At 55.5% G+C, this 23,145-nt stretch overlaps 1 protein-coding gene across 14 annotated transcripts in view; it reads left to right on the plus strand.

Moving 5' to 3' along the window:
- TPM3 (tropomyosin 3) overlaps positions 1–23,110 on the plus strand; it is a 42,632-nt gene extending 19,522 nt beyond the window's left edge. For 3 of the 14 annotated variants that reach the window (XM_075907317.1, XM_075907323.1, XM_075907322.1), the window contains 7 exons: positions 2,949–3,082; positions 4,849–4,966; positions 5,197–5,267; positions 6,625–6,700; positions 7,234–7,296; positions 7,510–7,579; positions 22,011–23,110. In XM_075907317.1, coding sequence (XP_075763432.1) covers positions 2,949–3,082; positions 4,849–4,966; positions 5,197–5,267; positions 6,625–6,700; positions 7,234–7,296; positions 7,510–7,579; positions 22,011–22,093 — 615 coding nt within the window. In that variant the 3' untranslated portion in view covers positions 22,094–23,110. Of the gene's footprint in view, positions 1–2,948; positions 3,083–4,848; positions 4,967–5,196; positions 5,268–6,064; positions 6,141–6,624; positions 6,701–7,233; positions 7,297–7,509; positions 7,580–14,743; positions 14,823–15,442; positions 16,182–19,922; positions 20,610–22,010 lie in introns of those variants that run through there. The other 11 variants (XM_075907320.1, XM_075907326.1, XM_075907318.1 and 8 more) reach the window with 8 other exon arrangements.
- The last annotated feature ends 35 nt before the right edge of the window (positions 23,111–23,145 follow it).

Consider the following 23,145-nt stretch of genomic DNA (forward strand, 5'->3'; position numbering starts at 1 on the left):
GGTCCCCCCTACAGCCATGGTGTGGGGACGACACCTCGCCTCTCCAGCGTCTGTGCACAAGGACATAGACCTTTCCCTTTTGGTGTTCCTCTGGCCATGCGCGGACTGGAGCCAGACCCGTCCCTGGCCAGTTCCTTTGTTTCCCAACTGTAATCACCGCCTGTGCTCTGTCACTGGCTCCTGTCAGCTCTTCTGGCCTCCAGTGCTGTGCAGAATTTCAGGGGAAGCTGGGGTGCAGGCTTGGTTGAAACCTGCCACAGAGGTACTGGCCTCACCCCTGCTAATGGTCCCGCCAAGGAGAAGAGCTGACAAGGCTCTTGAGTGATCACTACAGACACATTGGCACTGGCTTCTCCCATTGCTGGGCTGTTACAGCACTGCTGCGCCGCTGCCGGCTCCCTGGGAAGCCACAGGGCCTGCAGGCTGCTCTGGGACATGTGGCAGTTAGGCTGGGTATTTCAGCTCTGAAGGCCATGCCAGACTCACCAGCTCTGCTGCACTGGAGTGGGCTCCTGGATGGCCCCCCCCATGACTTCTGAGCTCCTAGGAAGAAATGAGACTTCCCTGGACAGGGGGGGGATGGCATTACTGTCTTAGAGCAGTGGTTCTGGGGGCCAGGCCTGGGGTACGCTGCCCTCGCTGCTGCTGTTGGGAGAGGCATGTCCTGGCCCCTTGGCCCACCAGGGCAGGGCAGGGTCTCCTCCCCAGTGCAGAAGTGCTTTCCTGCGTGTCAGGAGGGCCACATGAAGCTGCTCCACCCAGTCCTCGCACAGTGCAGGAAAGCACTCTTCTGCAGCTGGAGGAGACCCTGGCATTGGATGGCTGCGAGGCGGGGCAGGACACGCCTCTCCCAATAATCATGGGGGGGAGGCTGAGCAGTATACCCCGGCCCCCAGAGCTGCTATGATGTGGGCAGCAACGCAGGGCTAGGTGAGGGGGGCAGAGCAGGCACCGGGGGCTCCAGGGACAGGGCTAGTGCTGGGGGGCTCCAGAGGCTGAGCTAATAGTGGGAGGGCTATGGGGGCAGGGCTGGCACTGCAGGGCTCTGGGGATAGGGCTAATACTGAGGACTGGCCTGGGGGTTGGATGTAGTGGGGCTCTGGGAACAGGAGGCTGGTAATGGGGAGGGTCTGTGGTGGCTCTAAGGGCTGGCGGGGTTGGGTGCAGAGGACCCTGGGATCAGTGGCTGGCGTTGGGGAGTAGTGAAGGGGTGGGGGGGCTCTAGGGGTTAGGGCTGGCTCTGGGGGCTGCACTTTTGGTGGACTGGCAATGTTTTTGCCTATTCATCTGCATAATGAACATGCAAATGTTGCCGGTCCACCAGGAGTTTGTCTGGGTATCGATGGCTGGGACCCAGGCCCTAGAGTGGCAGGTGGATCTCCAGAGACGTGAGACGGCCATGAGTCAGCAGGGAGCAGTGGGCCGTGGCTCCGTGGGAGTGTTCATCGGCAGCCCCAGGCTGGGCGGTAATGGGCCTGAGTGTTCTGCAGCCCCTCTGGCATCTTTCAGAGGCTTGTCCCCCACACAGGCTTGGCTGACCCCTCCCCTTGGCCCAGGGGAATGGCTGCAGTGGCAGCTATGGCAGTGAGGGGGTTTCCTTGGTCACTGCTGTAAACCCGCCTCTGGCAGCAGCGTCACTGGGAGAATTGTCAGCCTAGCAAGATCTGCAGCCAGGCTTGAACCAACATAATTGGTGCACAGGGCATGAAATCTGTCACTGATCTGTGCTGGAGCTAGGTGGCCCAAATTGGGTGGGGACCAGGCCTGAGGCTCCTTGTAGCTGCAGTGACACCTCTGCAAAATTCCCTGTAAGCTGAGCAGCTGCCTACTTAGCCTTAAGTGCCTGTGCAAGGTGGGGAGGAGGGCTGCCCCACCCTAGCCTCCAGCTTGATAGCCAGGAGGGAGGGTCTGACCCAGGCACCTCTTCCCTAGCCCAAAGGCAACAGTGGCTGGAGGGACCAGCCCCTTACACTTGCCCTGCACCCCAGACAGAGCCCTTGCACCCAATCCTCTGTCCCAGCCCTAAGACCATCAACCCTAGCCCTGTCCTAGAGCCTGCACCTCAGTCCTGCAACCCAGGCCCAAGCACTCAGAACCCAGTGGCCCTGCCCCACCACATGAGTGTATAGTCACTGATATGAAGGTGGTGTGGTGCACCACCTCCATATTTGGGCCCATAACAAATTTCATTCCGCTCAGGGAACCTGGCTCCTTAGTGGCCTGTGGGGCTGACTCCTGCCGGGCCTGCACTGTTGCTGCAGCTGTAGAATTCCCTTCACGGCATTCTGAATTAGAACAGTTCTTGAGCTCCCCCTCTGTCCAACGTCCTGCCAAGTGACTGAACAAGCGTGTGGCCACATGCCAGGCTGCTGTTCAGGGTTCCCAATGGAAAGGCTGCTAGTGACCAGCCCTGGACAGCACCTCGGGTGCAATCCCGCCTGGTCCAGGGATCCCCCAAGCTGCTGCCTCCAACAGTTGAGCTCAACTTGCACTTGCTGGCTGACTTGAAACTTTGCTCCAGCCATATGGTCACAGCTCTGCTGGCCACATGGCTCGTTCTCCGGCAAAGTGCTGGCTGCCACATTCACGGAGTGGTAGGCTGCTGCCAAGATAAAGGAGCAGCGTTCATCCTAGTAGCCGGCCTTGCACGGTTCTGGGTCATGGGGAAACGTGGCAGGTCATGTCCGTGCAGGTAGAGGCTCGTTGGGCAGGTACCTGCCTGGATTCCTGGTCAAGTTAGACTTGTATTTGTGGTATGTGGGACACTGGCATGGAGCAGCTTCCCTGCATCAATCTCGGCCCATTAAAGAGTGCCCAGAGTCTCCGCGCTGTAGCTGGGTTGAGCGATGCTGCTTCCGTAGCGGTCGGTGGCTGCAGGGAAACTGACCCAGCAGCACTGAGGCCCTTCTAACTGCTAGACCCACTGTAGACTGTCCTCTCCTCCCTAGGCTGAGGCAGAAGTTGCATCCTTGAATCGCCGTATCCAACTGGTAGAGGAAGAGCTGGACCGCGCCCAGGAGCGTCTTGCCACGGCGCTGCAGAAGCTGGAGGAGGCGGAGAAAGCAGCAGATGAGAGTGAAAGGTGAGCTGCATGACAGATGCATCAAGTCTCCTGCAGGCTCCACTCCTCTGGCTCTGCTCTAATATTGCAGAGTCGGTTGTTGGAGATGAGGGTGGGGGAAGCAAACAGCAGTGGGGCAGGACGTGAGGGACTTGCTGTGGGTCTCCCGAATGCTTGAGCACAAAACACTGAAACCTACAGATGGGTATGGGTTAGGGGATGTAAGCGACTAGTCAGCTGCCTGACCAAGCAAATGCTTATCTGGTAGCTGAGTAGGAACTCGACTAGTCACTCCCCTCCCCTCCCCTTGCTGTCTGAGGCAGCATGGAGATATGGGGAGCGGGAGCTGGTGCTGGGGCAAGTCGGCTTAAAAGCCGGTTCCTGCAGCACCATCTCCACTGGAGGCAGAGGGCAGGGAAATGGCAGGAGCAGGGATTGACAGTCCTACTAGCACTAGTGCTGACTGCAGCGCCTCTCCCTTTGAAACATAGAGCAGCCCATGGCTCTTGTACATTTCAAAGGGAGAAACGCAGCGGGGAGAGGGAGCGCCCCCTTATGGACTAGTCAGTGGAAATTCCATTGACTACTCGATTGACTGACTGAAATTCCACATGCCTAATGTGGATCACGGGCTGACGTATGTAGTGGAGGAGACTTGCCTGACTGAGGAGTTATCCCTTTCGAAGTCTTTTCAGGCGTCCATCCTCTACTGGTCACAACCTCCACCTTGAAAGACTTCATGACCTGATCTGGTCAGGTCATGCTCTAGACTGCTTCTGCTTGGGCCCCTTTGGGGTCTTTGTCCATGAGCAAAGATGCTGCTTAGCCAATGTAATAGCCCACTGTGCAGACTAAGGCAGCTCAGCCTCCTGCCTCAGCACTTGGTAAGTCTGCCTCTGTTAATGACTTGGGTGAGGCTTTCATCCAAGCTTACTCAGCACAGCTGTGTCCACATAGCTGTGGCTGTAACGTCACTGTAAGCTCTCCCATCCACAGAATATAGTTGCTGGTGCTCAGGGAGCTGGCTTTGTCAGCAGTAGCAACTTTCCTGAGTGTTGCATGCTACCTCTTAGACCTATGAAACTGTTGCTTAGGGAGTTGTCTGTCACACCCCTGAGTGAGGAAGCTTTGCTGAGTAATTGCGTAGACATGGCCTTAAACCAAGTCTGTTCAATCTTGCATACCTACCTGAGCAACATCCAACTGATGGAGTTTGACTTCATGGCATTCTGCTTCAGTGTTACTCACCCGAGTTTCCCTGCAGGTCTGAGTTGTGGGAGCCTGTTGCCAAAATGGGTGATGGTACCAGCAGTGTCCCAGTGACCCTGTTGTACCAAACAGCCTGTTACAGCTGAACCTTGGATTGCCTTCTCCAGTTACTTGGCTCTGCCATATACAGCTCACTCCAGGTGTTTAGGGCTTCACACTCAGCTCCTGCACAAGGAGAGCTAGGTAGGAAGGGGCTGCATGAATCCAGGATGGGTTGGTCCCATGAGCTCAGCAGTGTGACAGTGGTTCAGTGCTCTGGTGTAAGCTATGCCAGATAGCTGGCCTTCATGTAACACAGGAGTTGAGGTGCTCGTCAGATAACAAATAGGCTGCTGATGTGGCAAGCATCTTGGATCCAGGTCATGTTCCCCATGAACCCTAATATGCTGGCTAGGTAGAAACCCCAAGTGCCGGCCCTGCATTGAGCAGACTCTGAAGGCACTCGAGCCTAACGGCATTTCCATGGGCATTTCCATGTCCGTTGTGTGCGTCACCTCACTTTCTGTTGGCTTGGGCAGGGGCATGAAAGTGATTGAAAACAGAGCCCTGAAGGATGAAGAGAAGATGGAACTGCAGGAGATCCAGCTGAAGGAGGCCAAGCACATCGCAGAAGAGGCCGACAGGAAGTATGAGGAGGTGAGGCTCACAGCTGGCTTGCCTCACTGCTTGGGAGCAAGGTGGCTTTCCCAGTGGATCCTGCTGTGGGAAGTGTTGAGTGGGCCCCAGGAGTAGGTGTCTCTCCTGGAGGACATGCCACACCTTTCCTGTAAGGAAACTTCTGTCCTCAAGCCCAGGTGGCCCAAGTCCTTTGGGAGCCCTGTCCACAAGTCCCTAACTCAGCCACTGCCCATGGCTTCCTCTTGCAGGTTGCCCGGAAGCTGGTGATCATTGAAGGAGACTTGGAGCGCACTGAAGAGAGGGCTGAGCTTGCAGAGTCGTGAGTATTTTGCCATGGACCTCATCTGCATGCCTCCCTTTGCATGGGAACTAACACTACTGAGGCATCCCCAACCTTGTTAAACAAGGCCTGAAGCATAGGCTGAGGCGTGGCCCTTCGTGCTCTCCGAGTGGGGTCTCTGTGGGCATGGGTGCAATGTGCATATGGGCCAGTTTGCCTTGTGGTGGAGGCGGCCAGCTTCTGTGCATGGCACCACTTTGTACTGGTAGGATGAGTCCCCCTCTGTCTCGCTCCTGTGCCCAGCACTGCTTGGTGGGTCACTACAGCAGCTGGTCTTCTAGCTTCCCTGGAAACTGCTGTGGGGCACGGAGGCCAATGCACAGTGCCCCTGCTGCTGTTGCCAAGGCCCCTGGACAGGGAATTGAAGCAGCACAAGGAGCCATTGAGCATCAGCCCCAGAGTCTGATCTGGGCTTAGGATCCAGTTCCAAATCGCTAGAGACCCTTGGGCAGAGCGTCGAGTAGCAGGCTAATTCCTATGCGGGATGTGCACCGACACAATGGAAGGGCTTTTATTTCCTCCGGTGTGGCTGCTTTAATTGGTCTAAAGAGGGAAATCGGGGCCTTCCTGAGGCATCTTTTAGGCCTTGTATAACAAAGTCCCTTGTGTGCATGTACCGCAAGTAGTTGTGCTTCCCATCTGCCGTGCATGTCGTGACCATGACTCTTCTTTGTTTCCCCTTCCCTTTTTTGGCTCGGCTTTGTTTGTGGTGCTGCTGCTCCTTTTGACCCTTGTCCCTTGCCTGGCTTGTGCCATCATGTGACCGTCCCTAACAGTCGTTGCCGGGAACTGGATGAGCAGATGCGATCGATGGACCAGAACTTGAAGTGTCTGGCTGTGGCTGAAGAGAAGGTACTAACACGTAGTGTCAAAGGCCTTGTGGCCTCTTCACACGCCTGCCCTCAGCTCCTTAATAGCATCTCTCCTTCACTTCTCCTTCTGGAATGCTCCCTTCTGTCTCTCCTGCTGCCTGGCAAACCTCTCCCTCTGAGCGGGCAGCAGCCGCCCCTCAGAACAGCTTCTCTCCCCACAGCAGACTCACTAATGGTCAGTTTTTTGCGTGCAAGACTTTGGGTCCCGCATGAATCTGCATCTGGCTCTACCTGCTCCATTCCAGGGCCTTGCTGTCAGTGTGGACAAGGCCCTAAGTGTCCTGTCAAAGAACCCGTGTGGGTGTTCTGATGGCTTGGACGTGAAATCCCACCTGGCGTGCTCACGAGAGATCGGTCTCCAAGGAGCTCTCCAGGCTTCTCTGCTCACAGATTCACTTTTCGTCTCTCCTGTCTCCCTCCCACTTTTCTTTCCTCCTCTCCTGCCTGTTGTAAAACCTCCACAGTAAATGTTCCGAGCTGGAGGAGGAGCTGAAGAATGTCACCAACAATCTCAAGTCTCTTGAGGCTCAGGCTGAGAAGGTAGGGCTGCCTTGCAGAGGGCCTGCATGGGCCTCCTGGCTAAAGAGCACCCAGTGAGACGGGATTGCTCCCTGGGCTGTAGTAATTGTAACGGCCTTGGTATCAGGCTGATGGTTAGAGTCCATCTGTGCAGCTGGGGGAGTGGCAGATGTGGGTGCCAATGGCTTTGGATGCAGAACTAGGTGCCATAGGCTGTGACCAGTGCTAGCAGGTGAGGTCATCTCCCAGCCTGTGCATTGGTGGCGGCGGCCGTGGTCAGTGTCAGACAGTGGTCGCCTGGCTACGCAGCAAGCTTAACGCTGCCTGTCAGACAGTCTCGGGTTTGTTTCCAAACCACCTCTAGGGCCATCCTCCCTGTGCTTGGCTCATTGGCTACAGCGTCTGCAGGCAGGAATGTTGAGGTGCAGGAGCGAGCCTCTAACCTCTCTGCAGCCAAGGTCTGGACTTAGGTCCTGAAGTCTGAGTTGCTCTTTGTGGAAGGCAGTTCCTAGCCATTCGCAGTGCTGGGATTTGACTCTCTGCCTCTTCCACAGTACTCTCAAAAAGAGGACAAATATGAAGAGGAGATCAAGATCCTGACAGACAAACTCAAGGAGGTGAGTGGATGGAACCCCTGTTCCTGGGGTTATGGAGCTTAGCTAAACCCCTAAGAGGGGCTGTCTGCCACCAGAGGCCATCCCAGAAGCACCTCGTTCTGAGGCTGGCTAAGCTAGCTTGACCTCACCGTAGACTCCCGTATCCAACTCCTAGCACCATGTGTTGCAAAGTGCAGCAGTGCTGATGGTCCATCCTATTGGCTGTTTTGTCAGGCGGAGACTCGTGCAGAATTTGCTGAACGATCAGTAGCCAAACTGGAGAAGACCATTGATGACTTGGAAGGTACGTTCAGGGAATTGGGAAGCCAAGTAATTTAGGGTGTGGCCAAGATCACTTAAGATGGGCCAGTGGGGTCTGTTGCCCCGGGTACCATGGGGCATTGGTGCTGGCGCTTGTGGGGGGAGAGCTGATGGGCTACCCAATCAAAATCCTCTTTGTAGGTATGGCCTGTAGTGGTCCAGCCAGTGCCACGAGCTGCTGTTGGAGCAGCTTAGTCACTCAGCCTGGAGGCTGAGTAAGTGTTGTTGTGACTTGGCAGTTGGCCTGGAATAGCAGCTGGGATTCATTCCCATGAGAAGGAGCTATCCTGACCACACAAATGCAAGTAGAGTGCCTGGGCTTGAGGAAAGGCTATTGTATGGCATCCTGAGACAGCGGGATGTCTGTCAGATTAGTGCAGCTGAAACCATGGTCTAGGTTTTTATAACTGGATACAAGCAAGTACCCAGTGTCTTCAAGTCAGCAGGGCCTGATGTCATGCATCCTAGAATACTCAAGGGGCTGACGGGGGGGGGGAAGGAATATCTGAGCCGTTGGCTGTTTTTGAAAAGTCATGGACTACAGGATTGATCCCCAGAAGACAGAAATGGAAACTGAGGATAACCCAGGAAATTACAGGAGTTGAGGTGACTGGTCTTGACCAGGAAAGGTAATGGAGCAAATAGGAATTCATTTGCAGACATCTAGAAGATAAGGTGATAAGTCAGCATGGATTTAAAGAACTAAGCATGTCAAACCAACCTGATGACCCTTCTTTGGCTAAGGGGGAAGTGGTGGACATGGAACGTGTAGACTTTAGTAAGGCTTTTGATTACAGGTATGACCTTTTAACTAACTAGGCTAGGGAAATACAGCCTAGACATGGCTATTAAGGTGGGCATGTAACTAGTTGGATAACTACTCTGGAAATTGATCCATGGTAGTCTCTGCTGGAAGAGCATAATGAGTGGGGTTCCACAGGGATAGGGTCTGTTCAATCTCTGTGATTCAGGTAATGGCATAGAGTACACTTACAGTTTGCAGATGATACCAAGCGAGGAGGGTTTCACGTCCTTTAGAGGATAGCATAATTCAGAGTGATCCTGAGGAATGGTCTGGGGTAAATAGAATGAAATTGAACAAAGACAAATGCAAAGTCCTCAACTTGGGAAGGAACAATCCATTCCACATATGCAAAATGGGGAGTGACCATCTAGGAAAGACCTGCAGAAAGGGACCTAGGGGTCAGAGGACCACAAGCTAAATAGCAATCAACAGTGTGACACTTGCAAGAAAAGCAAACCCCATCCTAGGATGTATTGGCAGGAGTATTGTGAGCAGGACACAAGTAATTGTTCTGCTCTGGGCTGATCAAGCCTCCACTAGGGATATAATAGTGTAGTTGATTGAGAAGTAAAAACTTATAGGTTAATGCTATAGGCCAGTGTTTCCCAATTTTATTTGGCCGAGGAACCCTTTTCAGCTTTTCAGAATTTCAAGGAACTCCTAGGTTTGTCAAACAAAAGGGGGAAGGGGACGGGAGGAGAGGGACCCACCAATTCATGAAAATCACATTCCTTCCCCAAGACTCCCACCTCCCTTCCGTGAGGCCTCATCCGCTCTGTTCCCCTCCCCTCCATCACTTGCTATCCCCAGCCTTATATACTCTCACTAGGTTGAGACAGGAGGGGTGAGGTGGGAATGAGGGATTTGGGTGTGGGAAGGGGTGAGAAGTACAAGCTCTGGGAGGGAATTTGGATGCAGGAGAAGGGGCTGTTGGCTCGGGGAGGAGGCTCTAGGCTGGGGAGTGTTGGGCTCAGGTGGAAGGCTGGGGTGCTGAGCAAGCCAGGGCTTGTGCATGTGAGGGTGCAGGAGTTTGGGCTGGATATGAGGGACTCAGGGCAAGAAGGTTGTGAGTATGATGGGCTCAGGACACAGATCTGTGATGTGTGGATGGTGGAGGAACGTTGTGGCAGAAAACGGAGGATGTGGGGATGCAGGGGTTTGGGGATGAGAGGCTCAGGACAGGGTTCCAGTGTATGATAGGCTCAGATTTGGGGTCACGTGGTGCAGGAGTGTTATGATGCTGCAGTGAAATGGGGGTTTGGTCCCAATTGGGGGCTTGTTGGCCTGGCTTCATTTTTAAATAAAATGTCAAACTCAAGTTTTTAGCATTGTCTTTGAGAGAGGGGTGAGGAACCTGTTTTGGGTCAAAGGTCACTGACCTGCAGAAAAGTCAGTTGGGGCCACATGAGTGAGATGCAAAGAACAAAAACCAAAAAAACTCCTCCAAAAACCCCCAAGCCTCACTAATGTGGCTCCAAATGTGCTGGTGGGGGTAGGGGACAGAGTGCTAGTGGGTGCTGCTGGGTGGAAGGATGCTGGCTCAGGTGGTGGGGTGCTAAGATCAGGGACATGGTCCTGCTGGGCACTAGTGGGACTGGCAGGGGGCTGGGGTGTGAGGCAAGGTGCTGGGGCCAGAGTGGTGCTAGGGTGGATGGCAGGGCTGCCAAGGAGCAGGATACGGATGGGGTGCAGGATCTGGGAAGGATGTGGGGGGCAGAAGGTGTCAGGATCTGGGTGGTAGGGTGCAAAGGCAGGCTGGATGTAGGGTGTCTGGCCAGGGGGAGGGAGCAGGAGCAGATAGGGGGTAGGGTGTCTGGCTATGAGGGAGGGTGCAATGTAGGGGACTTGGGTAGGAGTTGGACCTCCCTGATCTGGCACCCTCTGGACCCGACTGGTCCCAGATAAGGAATTTTTGGACCAGGGGAGGTCATTTCAGGGCTCCTGGTCTCCCCCCCCCCCCCCCCACCCCCCGGCTGCTTTGCACCTCTTTCCCCTGCAACCCAACTGAGCTGCCCACCCCTGCTGGTTCCCTGTACTTCCCCCACAATCCAAGGGAGTGCAGCACCAGTTCCCTGCAGCCCCTCAGCCCTGCTGAGCTGCCTGTCTGTTTTGTATGTCCTCCCCATCCACCTCAGCCCAGCTGAGCCCTGCACTGGTTCCCTGCATGCCTCCCCCACAGCACAGCTGACCCCCGTTTCTCTGCACCTCCCCCAAGTCCCACAATTGCTGAGCCAAGTGCCAATTCCCTGCTCCTTGAGACTAGCCCTGGTTCCTGACATCTCCCTCCTCCTGCAGCCAAACTGAGCTCCACACACACCTCACCCCACAGCCCAGCTCCCTGGACCTCCCCACTCTGCAACCCAGCTGAGCTCAGTTTCCCTGCACCTTCCCCCAAACCATGCATACATGCTGAGCCAGTGCTGATTCCCTGCCTCTGCCTTCCTCCCTCCCCTTGGCTGTGCCTACACTGGCACGATCTTGCACCAAAGCGGCTGCTCTTGTGCAAAAATTTGCTGCCTGTCTACACTGGCCGTGTTCTTGCGCAACTCCACTGACGTTCGCATGTATGAAATCAGGGCTTCTTGCGCAAGAACTACGATGCTCCCGCTCAGGAATAAGCCCTTTTGAGCAACTATTCTTGCGCAAGAAGCCAGTGTAGACAGGCAACATGAATTTCTTGTGCAAGAAAGCCCGATGGCTAAAATCAGCACCTTCTTGGGCAAGTGTCCACACTGCCATAGATGCTCTTGCGCAAGAAACAACTAGTGTAGACACAGCCTAAGAGTTCCCTCCCATGAGCAAAACGAATTTTGTGTTGTGCACCAGTACTGAGCTCATGTGGCTTGTTTGGATGTGCCACCCAAGTTAAAAACCTCGACCTTCTCCCTCTGCTGCCATGTCTCCTCCCCTTGCTCCATCAGCTCCCCTGGTACCTGCTGCCCCCCACTCCCCACCCTCCTCTGCTGTCCTGACTCCTGCCCTCCTCACTGCCCTCAGCCCTCCTGCAGCCTGCCCCCTCCACCAGCCCTTCTCTCCTCCCTGTGCCCACTCCTCCAGTAGCCCCACTCTCATGTGAGCTACCCCTCCTCATCCCCTCTCCCTCCTCATCCCCTCTAACACCTCCCTCTGGAAACCTGCCCTGCATCTCTGATGGTGGTGGTCTCTCCCCTGCAGGTGTCTGTCCTTCTGCTTCACCCCCAGAATCCCTTGGCACCTGCCCCTTCTCTTACCCCTGCACCCTCCTGGTGCCTCCCCCTTTGCTCCCTTTTTCCTGATGCCCTCCCCTCACCACCCTGTGCTCCCATTCCCCTGTGCCCTCACACGACTTGCTCCATCCCCGCCTTCCTCATGCCCACCCCTTCTTTCAAGCCTTCTCCCAGCACCTCCCCTTGCCCCTCTAGCCCCCAATGCCCTTCCCCTCTCCCCTCCCACTGACACCCCTCCCCTCCTGTCCTTTTCCTCATTGTCTGCACTTGGCCTCCTGCCATGTCTCTCCTCCACCCCTGTCCCTTTGGTGCCTTCCCCTTTCTCTTTCCCTTCCCCTCCGCCTCTGCACAAGCACCTTCCTCTCCCAGCCCTTCCCCTTTTCCCTCTGCACAAGCCCCTCTCCCTCTCCCTCTCCCTCTCCCTCTCCCTCTCCCTCTCCCTCTCCCTCTCCCTCTCCCTCTCCCTCTCCCTCTCCCTCTCCCTCTCCCTCTCCCTCTCCCTCTCCCCCTCTCTCCCAGTTTGTGGGGCCGGAGTCTGTGCTCTGTCCCCAGACTCCAAACCCACAACTCAGCCATGCGGCACCACACAGCGTCCAGCAGGTTTAAAATCCCGGGCCGTGACGTTACGTCACGTCCGGGCGTCTCCCCACCCACAGGTTTGAGCACGCTGCACAGGGCAGCAGCAGCCAGCAAGGGGGAGCTCAGAGAAGGTTGCTCATGGGGGGGGGGGGGGGGAGATGCTCTGGGGCCGGGGGGGGGGGGGGGGAGGACCTGCTCTAGCTCCAAATATTGCTGGAGCATGGGCACCACGAGCCCCCACAAGTTGCCGCCCTAGCCAGCACACACTTTTTTCAGAGGGGGCGGGGGAGTGCCGGCTCCTCGCAGAACCCCAGGGTTCCGTGGAGCACCAATTGGGAAACACTGTTATAGGCTACATGCGTTTCCCTTCCCCCACTCTCTTGCAGGCTGGCCAGCAGCCTGCCTCAGTTCTGGCTCTCACCGGATCCAGGAGCTCAGACCCCCTTCGCAAATTGATACGGGGTAGCAGCAGTCCGAGGCAGGAGCACAGGGTGCCAGGTAGCCAATCCACAAGGGGAGCTGGCTTTTAAACTGGCTCCCCTTGCAGATCAGCTCCCGCCTGCATCCCGCGCTGCTCCCTGTGTATCAGAGGCAGCAGCGTGGAGTGGCAAGGGGCTCCCTGGGAGTGGGGTCGAAGCGCACCTGCCCCTGGGGACTCTAGACTAGCAGAGTAACTAAATTCATGAGGTTACTTGACTGAGTTAGCTGATATTTAACATCCTGAGCTTGTACTGTGTCCAGTTCTGGGCTGTCATGTCAGGAGAGAGCTCGGTGAACTGGAGAAGTTCAAGAGGAGGAGCAAAAATATTAAAGGGTTAGAAAACACGGCCTGAGGGAGGATTGAAAAGTGGGTTGGTTTAGTCTGGATTAGACTGAGAGGACACAGCTGCTTTCAAGTACCTAGCAGATTCTTCCTCTTGTAACAAAGTATTCTCCTTGACTTCTGATAGAAGGAATGGGCTGAAATTGCAGCAAGGGAGATGTAGCTTGGAAGCACTGGAATAACTGGCCTAGGGAGGTTATGGGATCTCCAATCACTGGAAATCAAAGAGCAGGTTAGATCACAGTTCCCAACCGTCTCCAGATGGGGACCCATTTTGGCAGTTGAGGAAGACTTGGTGACCCAAGGCAATTTAAAAACGGGGGGAGGGGGGCAGACACTTGGTGACCCTTATGAAATGTAATGGCGTCCCATATTTGGGTCCTGACCCATAGGTTGGGGAAACCCTGGTCTAGGTGGTGCTTGGTCCTGCCATGAGTACAGGGGACTGGACTTGATGGCCTCAAGGTTTTTTCTTCTGGTTTTGATGAAGTAATCGCACTAGTCCTGTTGAGCCCTAGGCCCATCAAGCCTTTGCTCAGGGGGTGCCAGCCATGCAGTACACAGAGCCTCTGCCCCGCCTTGTCGAACAGCAGATCTTGGCTGCTTCCGGAATGATCCTCACCTGCTTCATGTCCCCCACACGAGAGACCTGGCTGGGAGCCAGAAGCATGGATGACTCTGGTCTTCAGCAGTAGCCTCAGCCTGTAAAATCCCCTCTGGAAAGCTGTAGTTCAGGCTTCAATACGGTCCCAACACAACCTGCCCTGCCCTAGGGACTTAGGGAGTCTGAGTTAATCGCTGACCTGTAACTCCAGACTTGGCTCTAACTACCCTCTTGGCTCCATCAAAGCTTGACTCTCAAAGGTCGCTTCAGGCTAGAAATCCTGTGGTCAGTACAGCGAATGTTGCCCCCAGAGCTGGACCTGCATATTGGCTTCTGGGGCTGACACTGCTGCAAGCCACTTAGCCCCGAAAGGCTTCACTCCATTACAACTGCAAAGAACCTGCAGGTTCCGCTTGGCACGTACGACTCGTGAGCTGGCTCTGACCTACAGGCTGTGGCTGAAGTGACGTAGTCTGGCCTCTGGGCACTTGGTTGCTGTACTGTAGCTAGAAGTCTTACTCCCTCGGCATTGTGGCGCTGACAGGGTGGGTCTAGGCTGGATTCCGCATCTCTAGGGTCCTGCTGATTTTTCTCCTGATTACTGGACAGGTGTGGCTTGTGTGCTAGGATTTCTCCTAATGGTAGGCTCTTGTAATGGGCATTCCCTGGATCTGTAGACTAGACCATGAAAGCACTAAGCACGGTAACACTTCAGTGGTGTTTCATATTGAAACGGGGGTAAATACCCATTTTGCTAATCTCTGCCCTCTTGTTGGAGGACCAGTTCAGCCCTCCCCCAAACTGGGGGTTCTTGCTTTCCTGCTTACATCTCTCCATTAGTTACTATGGATGCAGTCGACTCGAGTCAACCCACCTTATGTTGCATTGGCTTGAAGTTATTGGCTCTGCTCATCTAGGGGCTGGTATCTGACCTACAAGGCAGCTCTGGAATAATGTCAAAGCTGGTTCCCTGTCTCCAAACCAAGTGGATTGATGGGTTCCTAATGACGTAGTTGCAGCTTTTCCACCTCTGACTTCATTTTGTCCTGTTCCTGGATTCCACGCTTCTGGGTATTTGCACTATTCCCCTGCCTTTCCTCATTCCTTCTGTTCTCTTCAAACCTCTTTAGATGAGCTCTATGCCCAGAAACTGAAGTACAAAGCAATTAGTGAGGAACTGGACCACGCCCTCAATGATATGACTTCCATGTAAATATCAGCTGCTGCGGTGGTGTTTGCCTCTGCTTGAGCAGGCTGAATGGCCAGGACTTGCTTGGCTTGCTGTGACTGATAGTCTGGCTATGAAGCTGTCTTGTGTGTGAGCTTGGTAGTTTTTCTGCAGGTCTGTGCCTCTAGATGAATGTGGCGGTGTCTGTCAGCATGCTGTGACTAACTCCTTGTGCCTGTACAACACTAGTATGTTGTAGGGAACTGCCGTGAACTCATTTTAACTTGTCAGTAATGCAGTTCAGTCACTCCGCAGGAGGCTTCCTGTAGGAGAGATGTCACTGTTTTGCAAGATCTACTGTGGAAGAGGCTGCAGTTAGTGCTAGTCTTAATCCTGGGAGCGTGGATCCCTTTAGACTAATCCTGGGAGCGTGGATCCCTTTAGACTGTCTGCAGAGCACTCCGTGGGGAGTAGCCAGCAGCGGTTACTGAAGCTAGCTTTGGCTTGTTGTGGACTCTGCATGCTGTCTTGCCCACTAACCAAGGAAGGCTGATCTTCTCGAGGATGCTGCCTTCTCAGTGTCTAACATCCAGAAACCCAAGTTTGCTGTGTACTTACCTTAAGGGCTTCTTAAAACAAGTGTCTCTTCTGTTTCATACAGATAAATCTGATTCCAAACTCCACTTTGGATTTGCCTCTCTGCTTGGTGGCTTATTCTGCATCAGCACCTTTCACTTGTCTGCTACTCTCCTGTCCAGTTAGACTGTGCAGGGCATCCCTGGGAATAAACACAAGCATGGGAGCAGTTACAGCCCCCAAGTTGTGCTGCACTTGCACGCAAACAAAGCTTCCTCTGTCTGACCTATTGTGCCAGACACGGCTGTGCTCAGAGGGGCTGCTTTTCCAGGGGGTCTGGGTCCAGGGGCTGAGTGGAGCGGGAAGCTGGCTGTTCTCATCTGCATATTTCATGTCAAATCAAAGCTCCCTTTGTCCTGGCCGTTGCTTGAGCATGATGTCACTGAAGGAACAACGTCTGTGTACGTCGCTGGGAGTGTCGGGGCTGCTGCTGCTGAGCAGTGGATTGCTAGGCTTCCAGGAACCGTTTCAGCGTTGCCTCCAGGCCCAAGTCACTTCCCTGTCAGTGGAATATATAACTCTTCATGCACTAAGTTCTCCCTCTGTCTGTTCTTGCTCACGTGTCTGAATTGCATCTGAGCGCTCGGTAAGAGCTGAATAGCTCCTTGTGGTTGCAGCGAGAAAGGGGAAGCTGCATTTGTCCTGGTCTGGCAGCTCCTGGTTCCCCTGGATGAGGCAGTCAGCATGGCCACAATCGAAGGCTGGCTTTCTGGAGTCTCTACACCAGGTCTTTTCCCCCAGGCGGGTGGGGGGGTGGGGGTGGTGGTGACAAGCTTAACAGAAAAGCGCACGTGAATTCCTGCTGGTCGGGCACCCACTGAATTGTATCTTAGTGGCACCGAGATCCTGGCATCAAGCTGAAGGGTGTGGAAGCTCCTGTGTGAAATCCCTGGATGCCACATGGCCAACAGTCTGCCGGCAGATCTGGGGCACTGTAGGGTATTCAGCCGAGCATTGCTGGGTTCCCAGCTGGGGACAGGAACTGGTCACATTGCATACAGATCCTTGTCACATGACTTAGCCTCCCCAAAAGGCTAGTGACTATGGGTAGTTCCAGGAGGCCTGCCCACTGCCTCACCCAGTGTCTGCTTCCCTGTTATTAGAGCTGTTATGCCAGGGCAAAGGGGAACCTCAGCCCATAACCCTGCAGGAGTCGGGCTCTGGGTAACAGTCTCATTTATGGGGCCCAAAAGACGGGCTGCCGCCTGCTCACCTCATTATCTGTGCTTCATCTGGGCAGCCTAGAAACCTGGCTGGGTAACTGTGAGGGCAGCCGTCCTGCAAGGAGTTGTGTGCAGGTGGCACGGATCCCTGCCCTGAAGCGCTCGCGTCTGAGGTTCTCAGCGTGAGCGGAGCTTTCCGAGTGTACCCTAGGAGGACACGGGCCCTGCCTCGTCGCCTTGCTGTAAGGCTCCTTCAGCTGCTCACGCTGGGAGGCTGGAGACCTGTTAGCCTAGTTAGGCAGAAGCAACTATTCCTCACGCCGCTGCCCTTGGAAATGACTTGTCCGGGCCAGAGTGCAAGTGCCCTGCCTGCCCTTGTGCTAAACAGTCTCATTCTGCGCCGGGGAGCTAAGCAACAGCCACTCAGCCAACCTCTCGCTGAACTCGCAGCTCCGGGTGGCTCCCCTGTGGTCTAAGCAGTGTAAATGGAGCCAGCCAGTGATGGGGCAGGGGTGTCAGCAGGCCCCTCCTGCCAGTGATGCTAGCTCACCCCTAGAAGGTCATTCCTGACCGGCGCTTATGAAAGCTTTATGGGGGGACCTGCCAGGCTGGGGTGTTCAAATGCAGTGGATTCTGTAAACCCGTAAGGCTGCACTGTACAGCCTTGCCATATAGGCTCCCCGCAAGCACCAGTGCCTGCATGGCCCCCTGCATTGCTGCCTCTATCAGTGATGGGCGTTAAGGGGGGCAGGTGGCTCTGCGGGAGCCAGTTCTCACCTGTCTTGCTGCTGCCTCCCCCTTGCCTCTGGGTGGGGTGGGGGGTCTGCATAGAACCATTCGGATTAATCAGTGAGCACAGGCTTATCAAACGGGTACATGCTCACACCCCTAGAATCGGCTCTTCAGGGCACAGCTGTCCTCACCTGAGCGTCCCACAAAGGCGGGACAGATGCAGGTTCCAGAGCACTGGTGCTGTCTGATAGAGGTCTATAAAATCATGAGTGGTGTGGAGAGGGCCGATAAAGAAAAGTTATTTATTAGTTCCCTAAATAGAAGAACTAGAGGTCACCAAATGAAATTAATGGGGAGCAGGTTTAAAACTCATAAAAAAGTTCTTCACACAGCGTGTTGTCAACCTGTGGAACTCCTTGCCAGAGGAGGCTGTGAAGGCTAGGACTGTAACGGAGTTTAAAGAGAAGCTAGATAATTTCATGGAGGTTAGGTCCATAAAAGGCTATTAGCCAGGGGATAAAATGGTGTCCTTGGCCTCTGTCTGTCAGAGGCTGGAGAGGGATGGCAGGAGACAAATCGCTTGATCATTGTCTTCGGTCCACCCTCCCTGGGGCACCTGGTGCTGGCCACTGTCGGCAGACAGGATACTGGGCTAGAAGGACCTTTGGTCTGACCCAGTCCGGCCATTCTTATGTAGTGACACTTCTCCCTTAGGTCTGGGCAGTAAACGAACTTGAGGGAGGGAGAGATCTGGTTCCTAAGTCTCCCTCTGCTTCCCAGTCTGGGGATAGCGTCTCTGGCTTGTGGCTCTAGTTAGCCTAGCCCTGGTGTTACACTTCCATGCTTTGCTTTTTGGGCCTCCCCAGCTTGCTGAGTCTGCCAGCACAGGGCGTGGGTCCCAGCAAGCAGCAGTAGCCAGGCTTTTAGCTCCCCCTCCTGCTCCAGTGCTGTGATCTGTTCAAGGCCAATTGTTAGGCACACTCTAGATAATGGTAGGCTTCAGCCCACGCAGCCCACCCCCAAATCCTGTAATCTGGGGACTGGCTGCACAGGCTTGGTGTGGAATCAGCAGAGGCGCCTTGTTAAAAATGGGTGGGTTCGTGTGAAACAATCAGATATCCCAGCCTTGGGCTGAAGACCAAGTAGAAGAAACAGCTATTTGGGGAGCAGAAAACACCTGTCAGCCCCTAGATCCGTGCCCTGCTCTGTCTCACTGACATGTGCTGCTGGGAACTTGGACTCCCACTATCCGGGGGGGGTGTGTTGTGGACAAGGAGGGGCCTGCAGTTGTCAGCCTAGTCCTAGGGCTGCTTTGAAGGGCCTATCAGCTGTTACTGACCAGTGTACACCCATCTGATCTGTGCGCCATGTTGGCTGGACAAAACCATGCCCCCTCCCCCCGGGAGTCTAGTGCTTCCTGCCCAGCAAGATGTATTGCTGAGCACTGCCTGACGGGAATGTGGTGCTGTCAGGACTGTCTGGGGGGCGGTGTTCATTCGGACTCTGGAGGGCAAACGTTACCACTGGGATACAAAGAGGCGTCTCGGTGACATGGCCTTGCAGCTGAAGCGACAATCGTACTCTTGCCAGGCCAGGGCCTGCTTAGCATGACTGCTGGGTGGGGACCTCCAAGGGGAAGCCCAGGCTGCTGTAGGGAGTGAGGGTCTGCAGTCTCCAAAGGGGATCTGTCTGCCCTGACCAAGCAGCTTGGCGTGGGGCCGGTCCATTGCCGGCTGGTGTCCTGGCTGGCTGCCCTGCTGTGGCTCGGCCTAGAGGAGCTGCTCTTAACTCCCACCACGTTAAAGGTGGCTGCTCTTGGGGACCACTCCCCCAGGTAGCTAACTGGCCTGGGGGGCCTATGCCTGAGCTGGGCTCTTGGCTGCCACAGGACCCATCGGTAGGAGAGCTTGGCTGGCTGTCCTGAGTGCGTGGCTCCGCTGCCTGGGGCTTCTCTGGAAAGGGAGGCAGGCTCCTGTGTTGGCCGCTCTGCGGGAAGCCCAGCGACCCTTGTGTCTCGTCTCTGGTGCTTGAGGGGTCTCCCTGTGGCTGACCACCCTGCTGTTGGGCGCTAAGGGCCTGAACCCACCTCTGGTCTTCAACTGGCTTTGGTCCTGTCTGAGTTGCCAGCCTGGCAAAGCCAGGGACGGGCGAGGCTGTGCTGCTCCCTTCGGGGGATGCTTCCTGTGCCTGTCAGTGTCACAGCTGCTGTGTAAGCACATGGGGTTGCCTGAAGGCTCGTCCTCACTTAGCCATGTCCTCCTCGGGTGGTTGGAAGCCTGACGTGCCTACCCAACAGCTCCTATTGCTGGATGCAAGACACTCCCGTCCCAGCCCCCTCTTCCGGGGCAATCCGTCTTCCTTCCTCTGCCTCTGCGCACCCTCAATACTTCCACTCTCGCCACGCTTGGCTTCTGTCCCCGGCTTTGAGCTGGAAAGCAGGTCTGCGGTGCTGGCCGCCTCCTGTCTCCGCTGCCTCTGACTTGTGACCCTCCAAATCCCACATCCTGGGGAGGGGTGGTATGACTCGCTCCTCTGGGTACTCTACTAACCTTCCCTTTCTCTCTTTTCTCTCTTCCTCTTGTTCCCCTAATGCTCCTGTTGCTGATGCAGAGCGCCTGTACAGCCAGCTTGAGAGAAACCGCCTGCTCTCTAACGAGCTGAAGTTAACGCTGCATGATCTGTGTGACTGAGAAGGGGGCCCACTAATGACACTAAACGAGCTTATTGTGAGCACGAGCTGTGGACCACAGTGAAATCTGATCACTCTTAAGACTGGCAGATTAGCAGATTTTGTGCAGTTACTGCTATTTAATGAGGCAGCTAGAGTCTATCCTCTAATGTACTTTACTTTCAAAGGTAACCTCTGTTCCCAGTGCATCCCCCTCCCACTGGCTGGAATTCTCCTGATTCCGATTGCTCTGGGCAGTCGTGTGGCAGGGAGCCTCTGGTAGAGCCGGGAGAGCAGCCCCCAGTCAGGTGTGAGGGTGGGGGCTAACTTGGAGACCTGTCTCCACTAGTGAGTTGCTGTAGATGCTGCTTTTGATGATGTCTAAGTGCTGTGATTGACCTAACACGCTGTATGCTGAATTGTGTGTAGCATCTCCTGTGGTGCGGCTGGAGGGCTGTTCCTAACGACAATAAAGTGACCTGGTGGTCTGAACTGCAAACCTGTGCTGCTTTCACAAAGCCGTGCTCCACCCAGACAGCCTGGGGAGAAGCCAGAGGGCGTGGGGGGGCGCAGGCAGGTTCCACAGCTGAGACTGCGGATTGAGAGCTGCTGTTGTCCGAGGATGTACTGAGGCATTGGAGGCTGTATCCTCCATTCTGCACTGGCAGACTGGGAGGGGGCCCAGGAGAACTTGTGCAGAGAAGCCCAAAGACCCGGCCATCCAGGGGTCATGGGCAGAGCTGCCTTGAGTCTCCAGGGCAGTGGCTCTTTGCCTTGGGCTCACTGCATCTGCTCTGCAGTGTCCTGAAAGCCAAAGCAATGCTCGATGCTTTCGCTGATCACCAGCACTGCCGCGGGAGACCCTGTGCATGGGGGGGGGGGGCGTATGCTGCTGCGGGAGACCTGGTGTGTGTGGGGGGGGGGGCGCTGCCTTGGGAGACCCTGCGTATGGGGGAGTTAAGCTGGCAGCGGGAGCCAGGCTGTGCAAATAGCAAACAGCTTGAAAGCACGTGCAGTGCTCCTGCGTACTAGTATGTCCGGGCCATTCTTCCCCGTCTTACTCCAGGTCCGCTGTGGGATAGAGCAGTGGTTCTCCAACTTCCCTGACAACCCGGTGGATGAAACTGGATGCTGTGACCCAGCTTAATGTGGGCTCCCCGGGTGGGGCTTCAGGCTGCAGGAGGGGGCTCTGGCTTTGGGGGCAGGAGGGGCTCCAGGTTAGCGGTGCAGTGACCCACCTGTCCTGGCACCCTAGAAGCAGCCAGTGGCAGGCTCCCAGCTGAAGGGAGCATGGGGCGGGGGCAGTGCGTGGAGCCTTGTGCTCTCCACACAGGACCTGGGCCTGCTACCAGCTGTTTCTGGGGCACAGCACAGTCTGCAGTGCCAGGACGGGGGAGAAGCTGCTCACCTGAGCCCCAGTGCCTGACGTGTCCCCACCCAGCGCTGGGCCGCAGTACCTAGCTGGAAAACCCCTGGGCTGTGGACTCTTTCCTGGCTTCAGAGATGCAGGCTGACCCGCATCCCCTGCTCTGCCGCCTGCTGTCCTAGAACAGGATTGCTGTGGGCAAGAGGCAGTGGCTTGTAGACAGGCTTGCTAGGAGCCAGGGTGGCTGGCAAGACCTTTCTGACCCACCTCAGCATGGGCTGTGGGGCGCCCCCTGCAGGGGGACTCTCCTCTGCCTCGAAGGAGCAGGTCATGCTGGGGCAGGCAAAGCTGCGCTTTGGCTTTTGAATCTGGAGACAGGCAAATGTTGATGCGCTGGGTGCCGGGGGAGGCTGGCTTGAGTCTGACATCTGCATGCAGACTGCGGGGGGCAGTAGCTGGGGGTCCATGGGGAGCCTGCCTTCTGTGGAAGCAGCAGCACTAGTAGAGGTCAGGAACAAGGCAGGCAACTCCCCTGCTTGCGGCTGCAAGTGGCCCTGCCTCCCCGGCCAAATGCGCTCACCAGAGCAGTGCTGGGAAACTGAGGCACCGTCCTGGCTGAGATGGGCATTACGTGACTGGTAACTGTGACTCTTCCTCCCACTAGATAAACTGAAATCCACCAAAGAGGAGCATCTCTGCACGCAAAGAATGCTGGACCAGACCCTGCTCGACCTGAACGACATGTAAAGACCCTGCCATTGCCTCTGCCCCACACAGCGGTTTGCTGGGGGCCAGCCCAGCCAACGCTGCCCTCTAACCCCACGGGTCCTTCTCTTGCCAGGCCAACCAAGCCAACTTCTGCCAAGCCTCCTGAGGGTTAAAGGTCATCTGGTTGGGCAGAGCTTAAACAGCATCATAAGGGAAATGCAACCAATGCAGTAATGTCTGGCGGAGGTGTGAGATGTACACGTTTTGTAACGATCTTTTGTAGCAATTGTAAACATTCCAAATAACGGGCTCACAAGCTGCACCGTGAGCCGTTGGCTCTTCAAATTTGAGATTAACCTCTCCTGCTCATCAGCGCTGCTCCCTTTGCCGGCGCTGGGGGGGAAGCAGCAGTGGGGGGATGGTGCTAGCTCTGGCTGCTGAGTTAGAGTAGCCAGGCTGGGCGTGCAAGCTCTTGCCACGATCTCTTCTGCAGGGCCCTCACGCTGCCCTGTCTGATCTAGGTCTCTGGCAGGAGCACCTGCCCCCGAAAGAGGCATTCAGTCTCAGCTGTGAGGTTGCTCTCCTTGCATTGCAGAGCCTTGGCGCACAGAGCAGGCTGGCTTGCTTTCTCTAAGACCAAACCTCTTCAGAGAAGACTCGTGAATGGCAGAATTAGTCAGGCGTCTTGTCGTCCTGCGTGCCACTCGTTCTCCCCTCGGGCCACAGGATGCCGACAGCCTGCCCCCCTCCCCCCGGCTGCCCCTGGGGGCATGTCTGCCTTCACTAAGTGCTGCACAGAGCCCTGTGCATGCAGAGCTTTGCTTACACTGAGGGGATGCTGCCAGCCGCCTGCCCCAGGAGCGCGCTCTTGTCTTGCAGCAGGTCCCAGCCCCTGTGCAGCGCGGTGGCACAGTGTGCTGGGTGATTTGCATTGTGTTGCGGAGAGGCATGGTGGTTGTAGGGGCCAGCTGGAGGAATTCCCATATCAGGTGTTTTGATACAAAAATTGACAACTGTCTTCTATTGTCTTTTGAAATAAAAGAACCATTCCCGCCATGCTGTTTCTAGACATAATGGGCTTTGATTAAAAT

This window comes from Pelodiscus sinensis, chromosome 24 (genome assembly GCF_049634645.1).
Source record: "Pelodiscus sinensis isolate JC-2024 chromosome 24, ASM4963464v1, whole genome shotgun sequence".
In the NCBI taxonomy this organism is placed as follows: Eukaryota; Metazoa; Chordata; order Testudines; family Trionychidae; genus Pelodiscus; species Pelodiscus sinensis.